This window comes from Eucyclogobius newberryi, unplaced genomic scaffold (genome assembly GCF_026437365.1).
Source record: "Eucyclogobius newberryi isolate DKJ021-1_F unplaced genomic scaffold, fEucNew1.0.hap1 SCAF_2, whole genome shotgun sequence".
Lineage (NCBI taxonomy): Eukaryota > Metazoa > Chordata > Actinopteri > Gobiiformes > Gobiidae > Eucyclogobius > Eucyclogobius newberryi.
The window spans coordinates 6,845,943-6,871,401 of NW_027315834.1; the positions used below are offsets into that span (position 1 = coordinate 6,845,943).

Here is a 25,459-nt window from a genome sequence, read left to right on the forward strand (position 1 = left end):
GTGCGTGATCCCTTAGTTTGAGATTCGCCCCCACCCTTGCTAAGAGAGATCTGCTTCGTAACGAAGTCTCAGCGTGGAGAAGGTGGGAATGTAAACAGAGGCTGAGGCGTGTGCCGCTACACTGCGCATGACACAGAGGCACATGTCAGCAGCAGCATTGGAACAAAAGAAGTAGCGTTTGAAGCTAACTGAGCCTAAATTGCCGCAGTTCCTCTGGAGCGCGGGGGCGGGGTGAGGGGTGCAGTGTATTACAGGTACAGTGCTTCCTGGAGGATGGGCTGAAACAGGGAAGGAATGACCCGTCCCTGTAGGTAGGTATTTTGCATCATATGGAACCTTTAATGTCGACAAGGTAGCCCCTGGCCCCGCCCCCAGGAAAAAGATACCGTTAGCGCTACCTCCGGGGGCAAAATATGGCCCTTAATGTTCAATCATTTTAAACATGGTGATGTTCAAACTAACAATCAATAACAAAACATGAAACTATAAACACACAGAATATAAAAAAGAATAATGTATTCCCACATCCTGCTCATTTTCATAATTAATCCGTCTGCACATCCGAGGAAAGGGAGATATGTTGTTCTATAGATAAAGATTGCAGGAATCAATCACAAAACCACTTTGGGCACATATGAGGTACCAATAGCACTGTAAGAAGGTTAAAAGCTCTGAAAAGTCGATTTTGCATCATATGGAACCTTTAATGTCGACAAGGTAGCCCCTGGCCCCGCCCCCAGGAAAAATATACCGTTAGCGCTACCTCCGGGGGCAAAATATGGCCCTTAATGTTCAATCATTTTGAACATGGTGATGTTCATACTAACAATCAATAACAAAACATGAAACTATAAATACACAGAATATAAGAAAGAATATGTATTCCCACATCCTGCTCATTTTCATAATTAATCACATATCAAGCTGTATCATTTTGTTGAAAAACAATGTACGAACTGTCAAAATGTAACCATCTATCTGATTTACACTTTTTGACTTCCCTCCCATAAAGTGTAATTACACTCCACACGAGGGTTGTTAATTTTAAATAATTACTTGATTATCTTGATTATTCAGGTCATAATATAATCATAAGAACTACAAACTTATAATCGTGTCTGTTGTAGTACCAAATTGTGTAATTTCTATTCAATCTTGATCCCAAAAATTACACCCAAATGTATAGTGAGTTGTATATGGCAGTTTACATCACAATCACTTCACTTTTGCATTCAGAAAGTCTGATTTAATAAAGCTGGTCAATTATTAATGGAACAGTGATGTAATAGCAAAGTATTTCACTTTTATTTTTTCATGTTCCAATAATTGTGAATAATGTTTAAATTGTGATCTTTCCTCTCACAATAATTGTTATAGTAAAATTTGATATTGTGACAGCCCTATTCCACACTGTTCGCATTTAATAAAGGAAGTGTCTACAGAACCGCGGCGCGCGGCTGAAATTGCATGGGTTTTTTGTGCCGCGGCTCCTGAAACTACTGGGCTATTCGACCGCGCCAGGTTAGACCGCTCCGAGTTAAGGTTAGGGTTAAGGTTAGGGTCAGGGTCAGGGTCAGGGTTAGGGTTAGGGTTGGGGTTAGCCATGAGGCTATATGGCCGTGCCGCGGCTCCTGAAACTGCTGGGCTATTTGACCGCGCCGCGGCTCTGCAGCCACGGCCTTTAATAAAAGTAAAACATTTCATCAAGCGCAAACTTGTAAGAGCAAGCCGTGTCTGTCACTATATGAAGCTTTGGGATGAGAGCTGATTGGCTGCTTATTGGTGGTCCACCCTGCTTCTAGTTCTCATCTTCAAAAGCTTTCGATCCTTTACGTCAGGTAGCCCAGCTTTACCTTCATTGTATAACTGCTATGACAAATAAAGCTTGTTATATATCGCGAGTAATGTTTTATCACAAGGTAAGGTACAATAAGTAAGCAAATATAAAAGAAAACCTCATGACTTCATCTAGACTTATAATAATGAAAAAACATTTTCCATGATCCAAGGAAATGTTGAAAAGCGCCAATGTGGCAAGAACTCTGCACAAGGAAATAAATAACAGAGTGTAATACCACTCTTTCTAATTCATTTTCTCTTCTAGCAAAAACTACTGTATGGATATGGAGTTGAGTTTGCTGATCTCATTTTGCTGACAGCCTCCTAAAGATATTTATATTTGTGTAGCTGCAGTCATTTGCAAGAAGGGTTTTTCCATTACATTTTATTTTTCAGAACATAATTTAACTCTGATTTGTGTGTGTTTATTTTGCTGATCAATTTTAATAAGTTTGTTTTCTTTCCTCAGCTGTTGGTGTCCAGATGACGTTAGATTCTCTTGAGGCACGATTCTGGGCAATTGCAGCTCAGGTAAGATCAAGTTATTTTTTTATCAAAATGGCTATATTATATTAAAATTACTTAATTGAGCTTTTAACCATGTTTGTAATTTGGGTGTGACAATATTGTGAAACAGGTATAGCATAATGTAGTTCCACAGTCATTATTGATATATTTGCCTCCACGGTACAGTTTAATAATAATAATAATAATAATAATAGTTCTGTGTGAAACTTTCACACAGAACTATTATTATTATTATTATTATTATTATTATTATTATTAAATATTAGTATAAAACAAATTAAAATATTGTAATGTTGAAGAGAAAGAGTTGAATTTAGGTCACATTCCTACTTTTTTCCACTGTATTTTTCCATCTTTTTATCCCATGAGAACATTATGAATTGTTTTCTAGCTGTTCTTTCGGCTCATTAGTTTTCAATTATGGCATTTACGCAGTGCAGTTCAACATCAGATGAATTGCTGCGTTGCACCTCCCATAAAAATCCTTACTTACGTTTTACTTCAATACTTATTGCCTACATTTGCAAACTGTCTCTGTAATTTGGGCTCTCTATGGCAACATGTGTAGCCATAGCTGTTGGCTGCCATTCTGCGCTTCTTCAACCCCCACCAATCATTTCCTCAAACACACATATGCACACACACACACACACACACACACACGCTTAACCCTCAAAAATAAATAAATAATAATAAAAGACGGTCAGAGGACCACACAAGTTGGAGCTGGCCCTCAGACCTAAGCAAGCTTTTTTTTAAATAAAACTTTAAATCTCAAAATGCCAGTTTGGAAACCTCTTCTCGCTGCCACGGAGAAAAGCAGGTGAGAGGAGGCGAGAGGAGGAGTGCTCAGGTGGATGGATATATTACGCTGATGCTTTGAGCCATGTAAATAGAATCAAGCCATGCTGCTGAATTAATTGATGAAGTATATGAAAGAGTGCTGTGAGTGGTGGGTGTGAAAGCTGTTTGGTGTTGTATGTGTCCCTCTGAACAGTTTATATTTACTTTGCATTATAACAAAAATTGTGATAAGTGAAGCTTTATTAGAGATATACTAGAGCAGGGGTGCCCACACATTTTTGGCTCACAAGCTACTTTTATAGTCGACAAAGCCCGAAGATCTACCTATAGATCTAAATTATTGTATAACTGTATTATTTTTTTTGTCAGTATCAAAGAGGTTTTTATTTTTGTTTATCCATAATTAGGCTATACGCAGTGCTTCTCAATTATTTTCTGATAAGCCCCCCCTAGGAAGAAGAAAACACTTTGCGCCCCCCCTACTCTCCGCCACGACTATAAATACGGTGAGCGTATAAACTCCGCACCCCAGATATGTTAGCAAAGCAAAGTGTGTGTTTTATTGATGTGTAATTTATTTGGCTTCATGCTGTCGGTGCCAAAAAAAAAATATGTTTTAATAACAATTAACCTGCCCACTCTTTAATACAGCATATTAATTTGAAAATAAAATGGCCACAAATGGATTAAATAATATAAATGTATGCTTATTGGCCCCTCATTGTAGCTCTTTTAAGCATTATATCATTTATTAGTGAAATCAGCTCCATGGTAACGCTCGGGGAGGGGCTTGAAACTTTCCTTTGGCTCAGGCCAACAACAAACAGATTTGTGAAGAATAAAAACGCATTTACAGGTGAGATTATGCTCTGGAACTACCTGTATCCTCCTCTCTCTTTCCTTCCCTCTCCCCCTTTCTTCCTCTCCTCCTTTGAGCTTTTGTGTTCTGTGGCTCCACTTTGCGAGCCACACTCACACTGCGCGACTGCTTTGCTCTCCAGCGCTGTCAGCGGTGGGGCCCCCTTGCTTTGCTGGATCTTTCCAGCGCTTTTCGGCGCTTTTGCGCTGCGGCGAGCTTCGGCACGATCGACCCCACTGCCTCTGGTCGATCGCAATCGACGTATTGGGAACCCCTGTACTAGAGTATTTCTGCACAACACAACCGAAGCCTTCATAAGGCACTGCTGCGCACACACAAAAAATAAACAAAAACTCAGGACGGTTGAGGTTCTCTCAGGCCAGCAGGTGCCGAGTGGCACTCGGGAGCAGGTGAGAACGGTCAGAGAGGCTTCGGGATTGGGGTGGAGTGTGATTGAAAAGTCGCGTAGGCATCTAGACTGGGTATCTATTTTTGTCTAGTTGATAATTGGTTATTTTAGTGCCATTTCACCAGCCCTATGACTAATCCCCCTCCATATCAAACCGGTGGCTGCCCACGAGTCCGAAGGTTCACTAATCCGAGGTTCACGGGTCCGAAATTTCCCCGAAATTTTAAGGTTCACAAATCCGAAGGTTCACTGGTCCGAAGGTTTGCTAGTCCGAAGGTTCGGTAGTCCGAAGATGTGAGTCCGCGCAGTCCGGACTCGCCTCCCTTTGCCCTACACACTGGCTTTTAAGACTTTTCTAGTGAGTGTTAATGCACTTTTTATGACTAAACTCACGTATTTTCTCTAACCAACTTGTTTCTGTGCATAGCCTGAGTTCCTTATCGTATTATTAATTAATTAGATAACTCCGGGATTAAACTGTTTTCCAGTCGGCATTCTTCAAAAGCTGAATTTCCTTTTTGACTACCAATCCTACGGTGATCGGATCACGCATATTTCTATACTTATGATCAAACGAAGACATAGAGCGGAGGGTTCAGATCACGCATATTTCTTACGATCAAATGAGGGCATAAAGCGGAGGATTTGAGATGTTCCCTTGTTATTTTTATATACACAGTACAACTTGGGGTGCCACCTGTGAGCAGCTGGTACACAAAATGTTGTGACGTCGTGCTTCGTGCACATTTTATAGACTGACTACATCCCGATGCCGTCTATGCACCTTCACTTTAGCCCTATGAGGAACTTTCGGACTAGCGAAACTTCGGACTAGTGAACCTTCGGACCAGTGAACCTTCGGACTTGTGAACCTTCGGACCAGTGAACCTTCGGACTTGTGAACCTTCGGACCAGTGAACCTTCGGACCAGTGAACTTTCGGACTAGCGAACCTTCGGACCAGTGAACTTTCGGACTAGTGAACCTTCGGACCAGTGAACCTTCGGACTAGCGAACCTTCGGACCAGGGAACCTTCGGACTAGTGAACCTTCGGACCAGTGAACCTTCGGACTAGCGAACCTTCGGACTAGTGAACCTTTAAAATCTTCGGACTTGTGAACCTTCAGACTAGCGAACCTTAGTGTTGGGTAACCATCAAAACGGCTTAACTAACGCTGCCTCCCACAGTCACCACAACAGAGATAAGACCGGCCCTTCATCTCTGCTCCAAATGACAGCAGTTAAAAGAGCATTAGTGACGCTGCTGCTGGTTAGCCATAATGTGACTGATATTCTCATGCGTCCACACCCCCACATGTGTTGTCCTTCTTCAGAAGGTGTGAGAGCGTGTGTTTATGTTTGTGCTACTTGGTGACAGGCCCATATGCACAAGCCATCTGAGCCACTATAGTATTTACTGCACATTCATCATTCTGTGAGTCATTACTGGTATTTAGCCTTGTTTAATTCTGGATTTATTCATACTACAGAGCATCGCGAATGTTCTATATTACTGCCCGTGTCTAAGTAGTAGAACAAGTTTAAAACGTAGTCATCTGGACAATGGTTTTTTTTTATTTTTTTATCAAGACATTTTGACTTCCAGCCGTCATTTTCATTGCCTTGAGTTAGATTAGCCCTGCCCTGAGGGAAAAGGGAGTTGTGTCCTGAAACTGAACTGCCTTCATTCAAAGCACATAATCTCCTAAATCTGGGGTCGTCAGTCCCATTGTCTCAGATGGAATGAATAGCTTTGTTTGAATTAAAATTAACAGAATATTATAGCCAATAATGCCAGGGTCTTTAAACCCAAAAGAATATAATATATCGAAGACACAGTTAAAACATTGTCCATATTATGATTTAGCCATTAAGAAAAACTCCTGGTTTTACATGATTATACGTGAACAGCAGAACAGAACAGGGAAACAAGATGGCAGTCCAGGGCCCAAGCCCACGCTCCAGAATAATTTGTTAGACAAAAAGTTACAGGTTCATTCAGGTATAATAAAAAGACTTGATAACCTGCCCTTGCTAAACACATGGGGCCCAGGCCAGAAGGTCTAAATTGCACCGAAGAATTAAGATTGGAAGCTATGTTTATTTGTGAGTCATATTGCCCAGTCCTTCACCCAATGTCCTGGAACCATCTTCCATTTCCTCGTAACTTCCGTCTTGTCCCTCCGCTCTCTTTCTCTTGCTCTAACTCTCTCTTTCTATCTCTTTCCATAGACTGCTTACATAATCATCTTATCTCCCTGTTTCCACTGGCTGGCATCCTTAATTCATGGCGTTGGGCAAACACGCGTCAATGTGTGCGTGTCTGCGTGCCTGCCTGCATGCGTGCCTGTGTGTGTGTGGTGCTGTCTATTTTAAGTGGCCTGGTGGAAAAGGCATGCATGATTCGGAAGTCATGAATGAAATGTTGGAATTATCAGCGAAAGGTATAACACTGACAAATATGCATGAATAATGAGGATGCATTTTCCTATACATATTTGACGAATTACCTGTCAAAGATTTCATATAAATACATTCTCTATCTCTTCAGTCAGCAGCAGGACCTTCAAGCCTCCTCAGCTTCTTTCTTCCTAATGTATCAGCATCACCAGAATCAACATGCTCAAACACTTTACAGTGTACTATACCTAACTTTTTGTTGAAAGGTCAACCACCTGCTTATTGCCTGAAATGTTTCAAAGTTTGGCATTGAACTTATCTCTTTGCCTTGAAAAGAGCATGTGATACCACCCAGGAAAGTTTCAGTTCAGATCTGTATAGAGGCTATTTTAATACTTAGTATTGAACTATTACATATGTAGATCGTTATTTTATTAATTCCGTTCATTGTAAACTGAAATATTGTTCTTAAAAAGCTTAATAATTGAAACAGGTCCATTGACCTGTTAAAAACTGCAGGACTGATAAGCCCCGCCTCTTCATAGCAACATTTCACCAAAACAAGCAGTAGATTTTCATATACGTTGTTTTTATTGCTGAAAAATATCTACGTGGTATATTTGAACCTTAAATGTATGACTTGGAGTCTGATTTTTTTTTTTTTTATATATAATCCCAGTAAGTACAGGGAAGTGGGCAAGTATGGGAGTAGGGGATGTTCGGAGCATTTGGGCCTCAAATGTAGATTGAGTAAGATAATAATGGGAAAACACCTTCATAACACAGTTAAAAGCTCATCAAAGTTCACTGTAGATAATATTTCACCTTTAATGCCTGTGGAACTTTCAAGGCAAAGCAAAGACATGTCCTGAAAAGAGCAGGCGGCAGACCCTTCACCAGAAAAGAAAGTTTCATAGTGTACCTTTAAATACCTTGTGTACCTCTTTTGATCATCTGTAAAATGGATTTGCTATTTGCACTTGTTTGCATTTATTTGCACTTGAGCTTTAAGTGAAGCTCTAGTCATGTTAATATTTCAGGCTTAAGTATGCACACCGCCCACAGCTGTGAAAAACTGGCCTCAGAGTTCAGCATTAAAATGTTATTAGCAGATGAAATATGTAGTACGACATGAGCTACCTACCAACTAACAGGAACTAATGGATCCTCCATCATCTGAACCAGGACACTGTTCTAGTTATTATGTTCATAATCTTCTTTTATTGTCGTTGAATAAACATTGTATACAAGCAATCACAATGTCACGTCCAGTTGTGGTAGGCAAAAAAGACAACACGATGAGCAAGCACTGCCTGCTGGTATTCAAGTTGCAAGAGGAAGTCGAGAATTTTATTGATTGTGGTTGGGGCTAATGAGGGCTTGGGTAAAGGTTTTCAAAGGTTTAAGGGAATTTTTAACTCTAAATTCACTTCAGCGTCAGTGGAATATTTGAGCAGCCCCGTAGCAAGATGGTAACATAAGCCTCTGTACAATCAACAACATCCTTATGATTGACTACTCTTAAAACATACTAATCATTTTCATAACGGCTTCAGAGTGGAATTGGGTGCATTGCTCTCAACAATAATTGCAGAGTGTTATATTCTAAGGAGATATAAGGAGAGTAATGTGAAGCTGCATTTAGGTTTTCACTTTAAGTGAGTTCACTGTTCTTGTTATAAAAATTAAGAAAATTTTATTCAGTGCCATTCCAAGAAAGAGAATATTTTATTGTTTGTTTTAATTATATATTTATACATCCAATGTCTGAACTCTGCTCCAAACCACATGCTTTTACTGACAGAGGATTGGCTGTGGTCCACACAATTAAAAAATTAAACAATTGGTTCTTGATCTGATTCAAATGTGATTAATTGCACAGGCCTAGTGGTCATATGGGCGTTTTGAAGCCACACCTCCATCAGTTTGCCCTAAGGCAGCAGTTTGCCCACTGACTTAAAGGTTGCAGTTAAATTTCTACTTCCACCAATGCGTTCTGTTGTTGGCGAAACACTTTACCCGCCTTGCTTCCAGCCCTTGTTAATAATGCAGTTTATTATACAGTTGCTTTGAGGGATATTAATTGGTTGGATCCTTTTGAATATCCATACAGTGGCAATACAGATTTAAATGTATTACATGACAAAAGACTACAGTGCATTTATGAATTAAAAAATAATTATAATTGTGAAGATTTTAGAAGAAAAAAATAAACATTTGAATGAAAACTAAATAAAAAAAACATAAATGTAGAACACATTTTTATGCTGGCTGTTTATTTCACATTAACTCATTTTATCATTCTGAAAGTTTCATTTCTTAAAACACGCCAAACACTATAGGAATAATAATCCATATCCAACCGCGACTGAAAGAAAATTGTGATGTTTCTTCTCGTATCCTGACTCCTAGTCTGGTAAGTCTATTGGTGTAATGAAACTGTGAGATAGTGAAAGGAAAACGTGTATAAAAACACTTGACAGGTGTTTTCACTGTTAAATGTGCTGTTAAAGCTCCCTTAGACATGCCTGGGTAAAAATATGGTGTGAATCTGTCACTGTGAATCTGTCCCTGTGAGCCTGCACCGCTGCCTGATGGAGCGGAGGAGAGAAGAGGGGCACTGAGCTGGATTAGACCAAGATAAATAGGAACTCTTTATAGACTGACATGTTTCTGTCCCAGGGCCAACAGCTAGGTGTGTTCTATAATGAGCATTCAAAGACATGATCAGTCAAGCTTTATTTCGCACTTAACAAAGGTATTCAACAGATGCTACACCCAACCCAATATTCATTGCTGTTATTAAAATTCAAAAAGGTCTATGCTTTATAGACTCTTGTTTTGTTATAGTTTATTGCACTAAAATATATAAAAACCTTACAGCGGGCTTGCATCTCCACAAACCTGACTCTTTCTCTTCCTGCTTGTCTCCTTTAAAAATGTTTTAAAACATATCTATCTCCATGATGTTTAGAAGTATGATTTCAAATTTATATTTCCTTTCCATGGAATTTTTTTTCCAAAAAATGAAAATTAATATTAAAACTAAATATATGATACAAGCTTGAGGGTTTTGCACAGTATCTTTCCCATGTATTTCCTGCGAGGGGGGTTACTGCCCCTTGGGGGTCACTGCCCCAAGTGCTCCGATCACCACGGGCACCACCGATACCTTCACGCACCAGGCCTTCTCCAGCTCCTCTCTGAGGCCTTGGTATTTCTCTAGTTTCTCATGTTCCTTTTTCCGGATGTTACCATCCCAATGCCCACCACCACGGCTTTCCTCTGCACCTTGTCGACCACCACTATGTCCGTTTGGTTTTCCATTACCATTCGGTCTGTCTGTATCTGGAAGTCCCAGAGGACCTTGGCTCAGTCGTTCTCCACCACCTTTGGAGGTGTTTCCCACCTTGTCCTTGGGGTCTCCAGCCCGTACTCTGTACAGATGTTTCTGTACACTATGCCAGCCAGCTGGTTATGGCGCTCCATGTATGCTGTCCCTGCCAGCATCTTGCACCCTGCAGTTATGTGCGGGATGGTCTCAGGGCCCCCTTTGCACAGCCTACACCTTGGGTCTTGTCTGGTGTGGTAGATCTGGGCCTCTATTGATCTGGTGTTCAGGGCCTGCTCCTGTGCTGCCATGATCAGGGCCTCTGCGCTGTCCTTCAGACCGGCTCTTTCTAACCATTGGTAGGATTTCGTGATATCAGCCACTTCAGTTATGTTCCGGTGGTACATCCCATGTTGGGGCTTGTCCTCCCATGATTTTCCCTCCAGCACCTCATCATCCTCTGTTCCCCATTGTCTGAGACATTCACTGAGCACGTCATCTGTAGGAGCCTTGTCCTTGATGTACTTATGGATCTTGGACGTTTCATCACACTCACTAGTCCCCGGCCTCCTTCCTTATGGCTAGTGTATAGTCTCAGGGTGCTGGATTTGAGATGGAACCCTCCATGCATGGTCAGGAGCTTTTGTGTCTTAACATCTGTGGTCTGTATCTCTTCCTTTGGCCAACTGATTATTCCTGCAGGGTATCTGATCACTGGCAGGGCGTAGCTGTTTATTGCCCGGGACTTGTTCTTGCCATTGAGCTGGCTTCTGTGGACTTGCCTCACTCGTTGTAGGTACTTGGCCGTAGCCGCTTTCCTTGTTACCTCTTCGAGGTTGCCATTTGCCTGTGGGATTCCCAGGTACTTGGTAACTGTCCTCAATGTCTGCTATTGTTCCTTCTGGGAGTGAGACCCCCTCTGTGTGGAGTACCTCCCTTCTCTTAGTTACCATCCGCCCACACTTCTCTTGTCCATTCGCTAGACATTCCGATATCTGAGCTATAGATTCTTTCCCTGACCCGCCAGCCCCTCCCACATTCTGTTCGAATGCGTAAGGGTCTGGAACCCGAGTCAGAGCCAATGAAGTCGTCAGACCATAATCGTTCGATCCAATCCCAGGCTAAGGTTTTAACGCGTCACACTGAAGATACGGAAGTTGCTTTTCACCCCCGTTCCAAAACATTCAAGATGGCAGACCCAGCTCGTGACTGAGTGTTTACTTCTGCTCTCGCCTCGGTTTGAACAATCAGGAAAGTCCACTCTACTTGCCATGATGAACGTGCTTTAGATGCGGTTATACGAAGGGTGTCAGCGCGATTCAGGAGACATTTTCTGCGTTCGGGGACGGATAACGCGGAACACGCCTTGTTGACATGGGCTACGTTATATCCGGTTAAGCGTGTCACGTTTTTTGCATCACTTCTGGGTTTATGTGATTGGTTCTGTCTCTGCTTTCTAAACTCCGCCCTAGAAATTGAAATTCTGCGGTCGAGCCCCAGACCCTCGCGGTTTTGTTAAGTAGTCTGTCAAAACGTGTTGGGAATGACTGGTCAGGCAAATAGATCCTGGTGGTGTGGATCAGGGAGTCAATGTCCTGCTCGCTCTTAGCATACAGCTTGATATAATCCATGTAGAGGAGGTGACTGATGGTAGCCCCATTCCTGAGTCGGTATCCATAGCCAGTCTTGTTGATTATTTGGCTGAGGGGGTTCAGACCATTGCAGAACAGCAGTGTATATATATATATATATATATATATATATATATATACACTGAAATTTCCCCATGTGGGACAATAAAGGAACATCTTATCTTATATATATATATATATATATATATATATATATATATATATATATATATATATATATATATATATATATATATACACACTCTATGCTCGCCCTGGAGCATAGAGTCGCGCTTAATTCTACAGGGGCCTGCTCTCATACATAAGCAATAGTATCAACTGCTTTAAAAAACTGCTTATATATAGCCCGATTTTACTTCTAATTTGACATTTCCCAAGCAATTTCCTGACCTTTAGAATTCAATAACCAAACTTTAAACAAATCAAAAGCTTATAACAAGGAAGCATGAATTATTTTTCCGAAACATTTAACTTTTCATTCAATCATGCTATTTTTCTGCACAAAAATGGGGAGACAGTATTCTGCTGTCGGTCCTAATGGATTGTGGTGCATTATGGCAGAAGGCAGTGATGAGAAGCAAAAGAAAACGACTGACACTTTACTGTAATGGATGGAAAAGGATGATAGATAGTCCCATTCACAATTGCACGCTCTATGTCACCACAGCAGGACTTCTAAGATGTATTGTCCATAAAGGCTCAATGTGTGGACATTAGGGCTGTCCATGAAGTCGTAAAGAAAAGTGACATTTTTGAAATGCAAGTCTCATAACCATTAATAATAAGGTCATAGGTCTGGTGACTGTAAAATTTTCATGAATGAGTGACAGAGGTCTTTAAACATTCTCTTGAGTACTTAACTAAAAAAAAAGAACATACCATACCTTTCGGGCTGTACGGTGCTCCTGAATAAAAGCTGCTCCAGCCGCTTACAAAGGACAAAGATATTGTACATATACGGGTCACACCTGTCAATAAGGTGCCCAAGTTGTAACGTGAGATATTTACACTCGGCAGTTGTCTTTGAACTGGGGTCTCGTGGCGTACCCATTGCCCGAGGAGCATCCGCTGCTGCGGCAGATCACATCTCGATCTGCTCCTGCGCTTGTGCTTAGCGAATGAGTGTTGCGTTGTAACATTTGTGATATGAAATTTAACAGAAAGATGGTCAGGTCTGGCCAAGAAAGTCTCATTTCAATGCGGCAGGTTCTAAACTGCAGACCGCCGGCGCCGTATATCGCATGTCTGCACTCCGCGTGTGCGTTTTGCTGCGTCTAGATTCACTTGCTCATTAAACTAATTTCTCTGTGAATATGAGTCTGATTGTATTACAAACCATCGGTGGAAATCACGGGGGGTTGCTGACTGGTCGCATAACTTTTAATATTTTTTAACTGATAACTCTTCTATCCATCAGAATGTATATGATTACTATTCACACACTCTTATTAAACAAGTCTGAAAGTCTAAAGAAAACCGATCTACCCCTTCAGTTGTGACACATTGGTTTAGTCCTTTGAGTGGTGACATCATGGGCGACGTGCACTGCAGCCCCACGTGCTGCTGAAGGCGCTGTATGTTTGTTTACATTTTTTCGCACTGAGGAGGCAGAACTTATGAGAAAATGTTTCTCCTGAACCGGCACCGTCATTATAGTTACTATAGCTTAATGTCGTAGGCACAGGATCTTGAAAAGGGAGGAGGAGACGGCAAGTCACAAGCCGAAAACCTAAACTCTACGCATCAGGTAAGGTTTGGTTTAGTGATTTAAACGTTCTGCCAGAGGAAAACCATGAGAACACGCCCGCTGGACACAATAACTAAACTCGGAAGTTGATGTTCCATTATTTAATAATTAAAGCCATCGGCTGCAGAAATAGCAATTTTTTCGGCTAAAATCATGAGACGCCGCAGAAGAGGAAGGCGCGCTGGCGCGCTCGTGCGACTGAGGAAGCGAGGCACACGAACGCCCTTACCTGGGATTTTCCTCTCCAACGTGAACTCACTATCCAAAAAACTGGACGAACTGGCGTTGCTGATGAGACGAAAAACACGGAGACGTGACTCTGGAGGGATTCCAACTGCTCCGCTCCGACCGGCTTAGAGCTCTCACCTGACCACTGTTTACATCCCGCCCAGCGCGAGCACGCAGGAGGCGAAGCGCGTGCTCGCGGACCAGGTTCTGGTTCTGAGTGTGGAGCGGACCTTCCCGGACTCCTATTATCCTGGGCGATTTTAACAAGGGGACTCTCAGCCACGAACTACCAAAATACAGACAGTTTATTAAAGTCCCGACCAGAGAGCAGAACACGCTGGATCACTGCTACACAACAGTCAGCACAATACAACAGTCACAACAGTCACACAACAGTTACACAACAGTCAGCAACGCCTTCCGCGCCGTGGCCCGGGCCGCGCTGGGCTCGTCAGACGACGTCATGGTTCATCTGATCCCCACGTGCAGACAGAGGCTGAAACGCTCCACCTGAAGCTCTCCAAACCTAGAGCTTCTAAGAGGTGGACCAATGAGGCAGTGGAGGAGCTATGTGTGTGTTTGGATATTACAGACTGAGAGGTTTTCAGAACTGCCACAAATGGTCTGGATGAGTACACGGACACTGTGACGTCATACATTCGATTCTGTGAGAACAGCATTATACCATCATACACTAAAGTCCCTTTCAACAATGAAAAACCCTGGTTCACACCCAAATTGAGCCAGTTGAGGCGGCAGAAGGTGGCAGCGCACAGGGCCGCTGATAGAGAGCGCTACAAAGATGCAAAGTACGGATTTAGCAGGGAGGTGTCGAGAGCTAGATCTCAGTCCAATACACGTGCGTCTGAAGCACTGAAGCAGCAGTTCTCAAACAACAACCCCTTCCCCATTGTGGTCACCTCTGCCAACCCAACCCCGGTCCCCCCCAACTTTCCAACCCCTCTCACAGTTCAGGAACAGGATGTGTGCAGACTATTTCTGAAATCCAACCCTCGAAAACCTGCTGGACCAGACAGTGTCGCTGGACACGGACTATTTGAGCCACTCCCCTCAGGCAGAAGGCTACGGTCCCCCCAGACCAGAACCTCCCGTCACAAGAACAGTTTCTCTGCCGTTGGATTCATGAACACTGCTGAAGCACTTTGCACTCACTGCACTGTTCACTTCTTATTGGACTACATATTTTATTTATGTACATATTATGCCTATTTTTTACTTTATTTTAACTTTACTTACATTTTTTTTATATATCTGGTAGCTATTCATTGTTCATTGTTTTGTATTCATTGTTCAATGTTGTGTTGTTTGTGCTGCATCGAATCACCAGGACAAGTTCCTATGTTGACAGTGCCAATAAACCTTATTCTGATTCTCATTCTGAGAACTGCTGCTAAAGACGCTTATTATACTGAGATCTAGCTCTCAACACTTCCCTGCTAAATCCATACTTTGCATCTTTGTATTGCTCTCTATCACCGGGCCTGTGCGCTGATTCCTTCTGCTGCCTCAATGGCCTCATTTGGTGTGTGTAGGTATAATGCTGTCCACACTGAATCGAAACTATGACGTCACAGTGTCCGTGTACTCATCCAAACTATCTGTGGCAGCTCTGAAAACCTCCCAGTCTGAAATGTCCAAACACGCACGTAGCTCCTTCACTGCCTCATTGGTCCACTTCTTAGAAGCCCTCACTACAGATTTGGAGAGCTCGGGGAGATTTCGGGTTGAAAAAAAAAGTTTTCGTTAACGTTCAGGGAGTCAAAATTGGGGTGGTTTGTGGGAGACAAAAAATAAATAAATAACGGAAACTCTTTTTTTGAAAAAAAATGTCCACTATAAAACTCAAGCTAGAGTAGAATAATTTTGTCACATTGTGCCCGGTCACAAATGAACCACTTATAAATATGTTCAGTTGTCTACAACAAACAAATTGTCTTCTAAGATTTTTTTTAAATCAAATTTGGCAAGGGCGCTAGAGAGGCATTTTATTAGCTAACTACTACATTTACATATCATTGCGTTCAGCTTGGAAACGCTCTTGTAAAATGAAAAAATAAAATAAAATAATTCTAATTTTTGATACCACGCAGTTTAGCATACCCATCATTATTTACTACTCGATTTTTGCGTTTTTCCAGCCCCCGGATACAATTTGATAAGTTCCTTGCCGGGATGATTCTTGTCCTTCGGCTCGGGCCTAATTACCGTCCTCAAGTGAGAGTAAAACATGTATTTAGAGAAAATATTGCTTGAGTAACATTTAAATGTATTTAAAATCAGATTTAAGATAAGATAATCATTTAATATTGTCACTATGGGCTGAAGACACGTCACACTTTTTTATCTGAAATGTTACATAGTGGGGCTTTTATCAACGTTGTGAGCTAAAATTCCTTCGACTAAAATATGTTTCTCTTTCTCTGTTTCTCTCTGCTTTATCCTTCAGCCAAACGACACAGATGTAAGTACGCATAATTCCACTTTCCTTGCCTGTTTTCAAATGTACCATCTTTAACACCTGCTCAATCGTGTGAATACAAATTCACACCCCTCACCACATTTGGCGCTCACTGAAGCCCTACACACATCAATAGAATTCAAAAATAAAACACTACATTTCTCAAATGCCACGCCATTCACAAGTCAAGATGATACTAACGTATGCAACTTCTACTTCTGACTCCAGTATTACGCCTTATGAAGAACAGAACATATGCCAGTCGACTGAAAAAATGTTGTTGTCTGAATCAGAAAAGGGGTTATTGCTATGAACAAAATTCACAAACTGCTTCCACCTTCAGCATAAAACAATGAATGACAATAACAGAATATTAAAATATTGGTAAGCATACAACAAGGTGTTAGGATAAAAACAGACTTTAACTGAACATAAAAACTAAATATACAGTATTATCCCAGCAAACTAAGTCGTCATTTGGAAATTATGAAAAACTGTCATGTGCACTTCAAGCTCATTTAGACTTGGTTTGGCCTTGTTATAGCCCTTGGTTCATCCTGGTCTAGTCCAAGTTTAGTCCAGTGTTTAGTTTTAAATCATGCTCAGAATTGTAAATATGTCCAGAAGCATCAATCCTCCAGGGAATACTTAAGTTAAACCTGGTAGACTAATACACAAACTCCATGTACTACAGAACATTATACGTTATAGTGGTCTAATCTAAAAGTAAGCAGGTTTCAGTAAATAGTAAATATTCTCTTGGCTATTAATCTGTTCTCCGCTGATGACATCAGACCTAGTACAGCCCTTACCATTTGATTGTAATGGATATAGTATCTATATAATATATGTTTCTAGTGCTCGGATGCAGATGGGATTTGTCCACTACGTTGTGACGGTGTTGTAAGTATTTACAATTACTACTACCACTATTACTACTACAATTAGAGTTCAATACCCAGATACTAATCACTACCAAAACTAGTATTGAAAGTAGATACCGGTACTCATTTGAACAAGTAAATCACTATTAAACATATGTCTTCAGGCTGGCTTTTAACACGAGTTGGGAATTTATTGTTCTTTGAGTTTGTTTTAACGTTTCTTGTTATAGATTTATCACCTTTTAATTGCATTTTGCACTTTGGGTAGTGGAAACTGTATTTTACAAAGATTGACCTTGACCTACTGCTAATAACACTAGTGTTAAAACTACAACTGCTGCAACTACTGCTACTTCTACTACTATGCATTCTAAATTTGCCTGTTTTGTTTGTAATAATCCCTTCTAAACTTGAGTCTTCTTATTTCTAAAAGAAGAAACAAAACCACTTGATTTAGTATGCACAGCACCTTGTCTCGTTTCTTACAAGTAATTTTCCGGCCTCTCATCTCTGCAGGATATTCAGTGCTACGTGATTGACAATAATGGCTTTGTCCTCATTTCAAAACAGAGCAATGATGTAAGTTCACACACACATGAAGCAAATACTTGAAATTAACCTTGATTTCAGGGTGCTTGTAGACGTTTTCTTCAACCTAAACAGTGAAGCAACTCAAACTGTCATGACACCAAAAATATTTTTCTTTACTTGTACAGGCAGGAAGATTTTTGGGAGAGCTGGATGGTTCAGTGATGACCATGTTGATTCGAATGGGCATGTTCAAAAGGTAGGCTTAGTGGCAATAACTTTATTTATATACTTAGTTCTTGATAATGAAACAAAAAAAATGGTCAGGAGAATCAAAGCACCCGGAAGACACCCAACCATCCAGACATAGGGTGCAAGCCAATTCCACACAGAAAGGGGGATGTGTTTTACTGATGTATTAGAAGAAGAACCATTGGTATAATGTCATTATATTATCTCAGATTTCTTATACAAACACAGAATTCCCTAACCAGATGAGTCAGTAGACAGATTTTTGAAAAGCTTTCGAAAACCATTTGTTACATATTGGATCAGGCTTTCCCAGTGCGCTGTACTTGATTCATGCCTGGATTAGATGAGTCGGACTTCCCTCATCGCTGTAGCTTCTGCTGAGCTTCTTTGAATGCTTTGAATTGACTTTACTTTTATGCTGGAAACCTCATGAGTGATGTGCTATTTTTAAACGGCTAAAAGATTTCTCCATGCTTCATTTGACACACAGGACATTATATAACTGTCTTTGTGCATGAACTTCAGTGTGTGTGTGTGTGTGTGTGTGTGTGAGTGTTTGTACGTGCGTGCGTGCGTGCGTGTGTGTGTGCTTGTGTGTGTCTGTGTCTGTGTTTGTGTGTATCTGCATCATAATGTTTATTGGCTTTCTGTCTCTCCAAGGACCAAACCCTCCACACAAGCAGTAACATGGGGAGAAGAAAATCATGTATAACAGCATATGTCAATTATTTTGCTGTTTGTTTACCAAAGCCTTTTAAGATATATACTATTGTCAAATGCTGTATTTGACAGGTTGAATTATAGGTGGGCAAATCTCATAAGTATCATGAATATTAAAAGACTTCCGGGGATAGCGCGGGTGTAAACAGCTGCACTGCTGCGTTTCTCTGCGTTAAAAATCTCAGTTCCAACCACAAAAAAAGAAGAGCAAGACACTGTGAGAGATAACAAAACAGAGAAAAGAAACCCATCCATCCATTTTCTGCCGCTTTATCCGGGGCTAGGTCGCGGGGGCAGCAGTCTGAGCAAGGACTCCCAGACTTCCTCCTCCCCAGACACTTCCTCTAACTCGTCCGGGGGGATCCCGAGGCGTTCCCAGGCCAGCCGAGAGACATAGTCTCTCCAGCGTGTCCTGGGTCTTCCCCGGGGCCTCTTCCCGGTGGGACAAGCCTGAAACACCTCCCGAGGGAGGCGCCCAGGAGGCATCCGGAACAGGTGCCCGAGCCACTTCAGCTGGCTCTTCTCGACATGGAGGAGCAGCGGCTCTACTCTGAGCTCCCCCCGTGTGGCCGAGTTCCTCACCTTATCTCTAAGGGAGCGGCAGTAGCTCAGTGGTAGAGTGCTCGTCTTCTGATCCAAAGGATCAGCGCGATCGCAGCTGCCTCATGTGAATACTGCCGTTGTGTCCTTGGGCAAGACACTTAACTCAACTCGCCCCCCCAATGTCTGCGAACATCTGGGGTGTGAATGTGTGTGAATGGGTGACTGGTTCCTTGACGTAAAGCGCTTTGAGTGCCTTGACGGTAGAAAAGCGCTATATAAATGTGACCATTTACCATTTAACAGGTCTGACTTACTGCCGGCAATGCGAACACAGCTCCTGCTCCGGTCATACAGGGACCGGACAGCCCTGAGCAAAGGGCCCCGGACCCCCCAAAGGACACCCCGACACGGTCGAAAGCCTTCTCCACATGTGGACTGGTTGGGCAAACTCCCATGAACCCTCGAGCACCTGATAGAGAGTATATAACCGAGATAGTTCCACGACCAGGACAAAAAACGCTCTGCTCCTCCTGAATCCGAGGTTTGACTATCGGTCGGATTTTCCTCTCCAGTACCTTGGAACAGACCTTACCGGGGAGGCTGAGGAGTGTGATCCCTCTGTAGTTGGCACACAGGTCCCCCTTCTTGAACAGAGGGACCGCCACCCCGGTCTGCCAGTCCAGAGGCATGGTCCCCGACCGCCACGCGATGTTGCAGAGACGTGTCAGCCAAGACAGTCCTACAACATGCAGAGACTTTAGGTACTCAGGGCGGATCTCATCCACCCCCGGAGCCCTGCCACCGAGGAGTTTGCGAACAACCTCAGTGACTTCAGCTTGGGTGATGGATGAGCCAGCCTCTGAGTCCCCGGTCTCTACTTCCTCTTCGGAAGACGTGACTGAGGGATTAAGGAGGTCCTCAAAGTATTTCTTCCACCGTCCGACATCCCCAGTCGAGGTCAGCAGGCCTCCACCTGCACCGTACACGGGGTTGGTGAGGCACTGCTTCCCCTTCCTGAGGCGCCGGACGGTTTGCCAGAATTTCTTTGGGGCCGACCGATAGTCCTCCTACATGGCCTCCCCGAACTCCTCCCAGGCCCGGGTTTTTGCCTCTGCAACAGCACGAGCTGCGGCTCGCCTGGCCTGCCTATACCTGTCGATGACCTCAGGAGACCTACAAGCCAGAGTGGCCTGATAGGCCTCCTTCTTCAGTCTGACAGCATCCCTTACTTCCGGTGTCCACCACCGCGTTCGGGGGTTGCCGCCACGACAGGCACCGGAGACCTTGCGACCACAGCTCCGAGCAGCTGCATCAACAATGGAGGCGGAGAACATGGTCCACTCGGACTCAATGTCCCCAGCCTCCCCCGGGATATGGGAGAAGCTCTCCCGTAGGTGCGAGTTGAATACCCTACTGACAGAGGGCTCCGCAAGACGTTCCCAACAGACCCTCACAATTCGCTTGGGTCTGCCAAGTCTGTCCGGCTTCCTCCTCAGCCAGCGGACCCAACTCACCACCAGGTGGTGACCTGAGTGTCCAAGACACACGGCCGGAGGTCAGATGACACGACAACAAAGTCGATCATTGACCTCCGGCCTAGGGTGTCCTGGTGCCATGTGCACAGATGGACACCCTTGTGCTTGAACATGGTGTTCGTTATGGACAATCCGTGGCTAGCACAGAAGTCCAATAACTGAACACCGCTCGGGTTCAGATCGGGGAAGCCGTTCTTCTCGATCACCCCTCCCCAGGTGTCACTGTCATTGCCCACGTGGGCGTTGAAGTCCCCCAGTAGAACAACGGAGTCCCCGGTCGGTGCACTGTTCAGTACCCCTCCCAAGGACTCCAAGAAGGCCGGGTACTCTGCACTGCTGTTCGGCCCGTAGGCCGCCACAACAGCGAGAGACCTGTCCCCCGCCCGAAGGCGAAGGGACGTGACCCTCTCGTCCACCGGGGTGAACTCCAACACGTGGCGGCTGAGCTGGGGGGCTATAAGCAAGCCCTCACCAGCCCGCCGCCTCTCCCCGCGGGCAACACCAGAGAAGTGGAGCATCCAGCCCCTCTCGAGGAGATGGGTTCCAGAGCCCAAACTGTGCGTGGAGGTGAGGCCGACTATATCTAGTCGATATCGCTCAACCTCCCGCACAAGCTCAGGCTCTTTTCCCCCCAGCGAGGTGACATTCCATGTCCCCAGAGTTAGTCTCTGTGTCTGGAGATCTGGTCGCCGAGAGGCCCCTGCCGTCGACTGCCGACCAGATCTCTTTGCACCGGCCCCTAATGGATCCTCCTGCGGGTGGTGGGCCCACGGGAGGGCGGCCCCACGTCGCTCCTTTGGGCTGTGCCCGGCCGGGCCCCGTGGGGTAAGACCCGGCCACGAGGCGCTCGCCATCGAGCACCCATCCCAGGCCTGGCTCCAGGATGGGGCCCCGGTGACGCCGGTAGATGCTCAGTAGTTCTCCCACATGTCAATCAAGCGAGGAACGATCTGATTATGTCTGGGTTCGGATCATGAACATGCAAATGTCATGCTGCCAAAACATCATGACAGAGGAGCCTGTTCCTTTTCTGTCTTGTAATCGGTAGCAACATGTACAGTTTTGTGTAAGTTATATTTCCCTTCAATCAAAATGGACAAAACACACTTGTCTGGAGTGAGATTAGGGATGAGGAGAACAGAGGAGAGACATTTGAACCCTACTGAAATAATAATATAAAAATCATTTGGTGGCAGATACTTTCAAAGTCATTAATGTGCAACACTGGCTCAATTGCAAATGCTATTATATGTGGTAGCTTTGGTTAATAAACATAATTGCATAAAAAATCTCACTATCTATATAAATCACTATCAATATTAAAATCACTAAACCGGAATGTTCTGTTTTAATTACACACTGGTGAGTTTCACTGATGAGAGCAATTTGTCCGGACGCCGGATGAGATGGAATGTTTGTGGACCTCAAGAAAATATAGTTTGGAACCCTTGGTGTAACGATATTACTGCAATTTTGTTGATAGTCCATTTACTTTTTGTCCAATACTTGAAACCCAACTAAGAAAATTACATTTTCAGGCACATTTTAAGAGATTAAGAAGGAGAAAAAAAAAAAAAAAGATATACATTTTCGACAATTGCCCACCTTTAATTATTGACAATATATTTTAGTGTTGCATACAATATGTACAGTATATGAATGAATGCTAAAAAATGATATGCTTTCTAGGGCTCCAACTACCAATTATTTTAGTAGTTGACTATTGTACATTGAGACTTTTTGACCAAAGGTTGAAATATGGTGACTGAAGGCTTCTGGATAGAGGCTATTTACAAATAAAGTGTATTATTAATTAATTGCTTATTCTTATTTGACACTTTTATTTAATAAATCCAGTGTCTTTTTAGGAAACATCTTTTCATATGTTCTACAGATTTTCAAATTTTATGTTTTTCTATTTCTATTGTATTTATTTCTCCAGTGTATGTATTACATGAGCGTATCATGTGATTGTCTCACATGACAGTTTTCATTAAGAACACCTGTTCTTGCTTTGTTTTTTCTATTTGAAGACGCTGAAGAAGACCTTCAACGGTCCCTCTGAAAAACATTTTAAAAGTTCTTTATTTAGCAGAGTGCCTCGGACTGCTTTTCAGAGCCCCTGAATTTGACGTTACACTTTCAGTTTACTTAAGAGGGGCGATTCATGTCTTTTACATCTAATCCTAGTTGTCCTTGAGTAGCACCTGATTTTTTACTGGATGAACCCATTGATGAACTCCCACTTTTAGCTTTAACTGATCATTTCATTGTTCTAGAGTCTAGTCACAATAACAATTATGATTATCAAAGTATGACTGATGATTATCATTTGTAATAGACTAGTCTTGACTCGTCAATTAATCGTTGCAAGTTTTTTGTTTTTTTTATGTTATTTCCATTTGTTGTCCCTGGACAGGCTGAAAGTACCACAAAAGGTCATATATAACATAAACACAACAACAGTATCATGAAACATTACCATGGCCCATGGACAACAATAACTTCACGTTAGGATCACACACAAAACAATAAACCACAGCAGATTAAACACAGAGCAGGGTAAGATGCAGCGCAAGAGCAGGACAGAAGCAGGACAGGAGCGGGACAGAGGCAGGACATGGGACAGGAGCAGGACAAGGGACAGGAGCGGGACAGGAGCAGAAGCAGGAATGGAGCAGGGCAAGACAGAACAGGTTGTGTCCTTGGGCAAAACACTTGACCGGTTGGTGTGAGAATGTGTGTGTGAATGGTGGTTGATGTAAAGTAATTTGGTTGCCTTGAAGTTAGAAAAGTGCTATGTAAATGTGACCATTTTTAGAAGCAATACACCACCACAGACTCAGGAGTTCAGCATGTTACAATTCCTTAATGCCAGTCTTTAATTATTTCAAGTTGTCAAAATGATCTAATTTCATTATGTTTGTTTACTCAAAGTTGTATTTGGATTGGTTCCTACATGTTTGAGTTAATCCTGTATTGTCCTACAACTGATCTCTCCAGTGCTCAGAAAAGTTGTGTTTTAAGCTACCCCATATCCCCGCCCACATCCTGTAGACTCCGAGTGATACATGTAGGGATTAAAATGTAAAAAAAAAAATATTTATAAGAAACATGCAGATTAACAATTGTTGCTTATTACAGTGAAATGTTACTATGAAGAGGTGAGACTTATCCGTTCTTTAGTTTTAAACAGGAAACCAATGGACCAGTTTCTACTTATTAAGCCATTCTAGATCAGTATTTTAAGTTCCAATAAATAGAATGTGATTATGCTCTACTTATGTTATAGTTCAATACTAAGTACCTTGAACAAAGCATAATATTTTAAGAGTTTATACAGATTTTCCTAAAAATAAGATATATTGCACATACAGTAAACTGATGTATATTAATATTCATCTACAAGCAATCTTAAAGGCGCAATGGACGATTTTTCGGTGATTTGAGAACACAGGCGGAAGTGCGCATGTGCACTCCCCCGTGCGGACTGATACAACACACATGTGCGTTTGTTTATTAGCGCAACGGAGCGCAACGCATCGCTCGTCTCCCGTAGATTTCTGTCCACTTCTGTGTCAGCTCGAACTGTCTTTCTCCGTCTTCATTTTGCCCCGTACACTGAGGGAACTATATTATGATAGATCCATGCGCTTAGGCGCGCGGAAACGTGGGGACGAACCGCACGCGGCTGCAGGTGAGCGGTAGGTGCGTTTTATGATTGATACGTGGCAGGACAAATGATTTATCCACGAGGAAACATGATGAAAAATTTGCTGAAAAAAATCGTCCATTCCACCTTTAAGTACCATACTATATGTGCAGCAACAATATTTAGATTTTCCAAATGATTACGTAATAAAAAAGTAATAATAATAATTACGTCTGATTTATTTTGTTGTGGAACTTTTAACCAATTTGATCAATTAATTTATGCTTCAACAGTACTTTTAGCAAAAAAAATAATTATATTATTATTATTATTCCTCCATAGGGTCTCCTTGTTTGACTACCAGGCCATGTGTAAGATGCACACTCACTCGGTCAGTAGTGGACGTCAATTCATCAGCGTATGTAACATTTATAATTTATTGTTGTTATTGTGTTTTTATTTTTATACATGTATTTTATTGACTAACTGTTTATCTCTTCTTTTTGCAGCCACTGTACGGTTTGGCCTCTGCCCTCAAGTGGTTCCTCTCCAATTTCCTTTTGTGAGTGTTGCTAATAGGAACTACAACTAATTGTTCCAAGACCAAATATTTTTTCATTCATTTGTTCATTAAGTATATGATTTTGTAGTGTTTGCTATTGCAAAACCCAATGAAGAATGGGGACAATGAAGTTTCTGGTGGAGATTCTGCCTCCTGCTTGTCTCCAGAGAGCTAGATAAATGTAATGCCATACTGTAGAAAAAGGTTCAGTTGTAGTCATCTGGACAGCTAGTTAGAAAACAAAGAGGGTAAGTTTCTGTTGAAAAAAAAAAAGAAATTCTACTACAGGAGGGCCCGCCCGATGGGCGGCGCTTACCACAGAATAGAATAAATATCTGAGTTCCCGGCCTAAATTCGCTTATTGACAATAACTCTTGGATGAGAGTCGAAACGTCTAGCTTTTTTCTAACTGAGTCCAGATGACTACAACTGAACCTTTTTCTACAATGGAACACTCCTGGACGAATGAGGGACTACACCGACGTAATGCCATACTGTGGAAAATTC

General features: G+C 42.5%; 1 protein-coding gene across 2 annotated transcripts in view; it reads left to right on the top strand.

Moving 5' to 3' along the window:
• Window positions 1–25,459, top strand: part of cacna2d4a (calcium channel, voltage-dependent, alpha 2/delta subunit 4a) — a 162,433-nt gene that overhangs the window by 121,205 nt on the left and 15,769 nt on the right. Inside the window, exons 27-33 of one of the 2 annotated variants that reach the window (XM_072455204.1) lie at window positions 2,309–2,370; window positions 16,265–16,279; window positions 17,135–17,179; window positions 17,677–17,739; window positions 17,877–17,947; window positions 24,733–24,808; window positions 24,900–24,952. In XM_072455204.1, the coding sequence (XP_072311305.1) occupies window positions 2,309–2,370; window positions 16,265–16,279; window positions 17,135–17,179; window positions 17,677–17,739; window positions 17,877–17,947; window positions 24,733–24,808; window positions 24,900–24,952 (385 nt within the window). The remainder of the gene's footprint in view (window positions 1–2,308; window positions 2,371–16,264; window positions 16,280–17,134; window positions 17,180–17,676; window positions 17,740–17,876; window positions 17,948–24,732; window positions 24,809–24,899; window positions 24,953–25,459) is intronic. The other variant, XM_072455205.1, reaches the window with a different exon arrangement.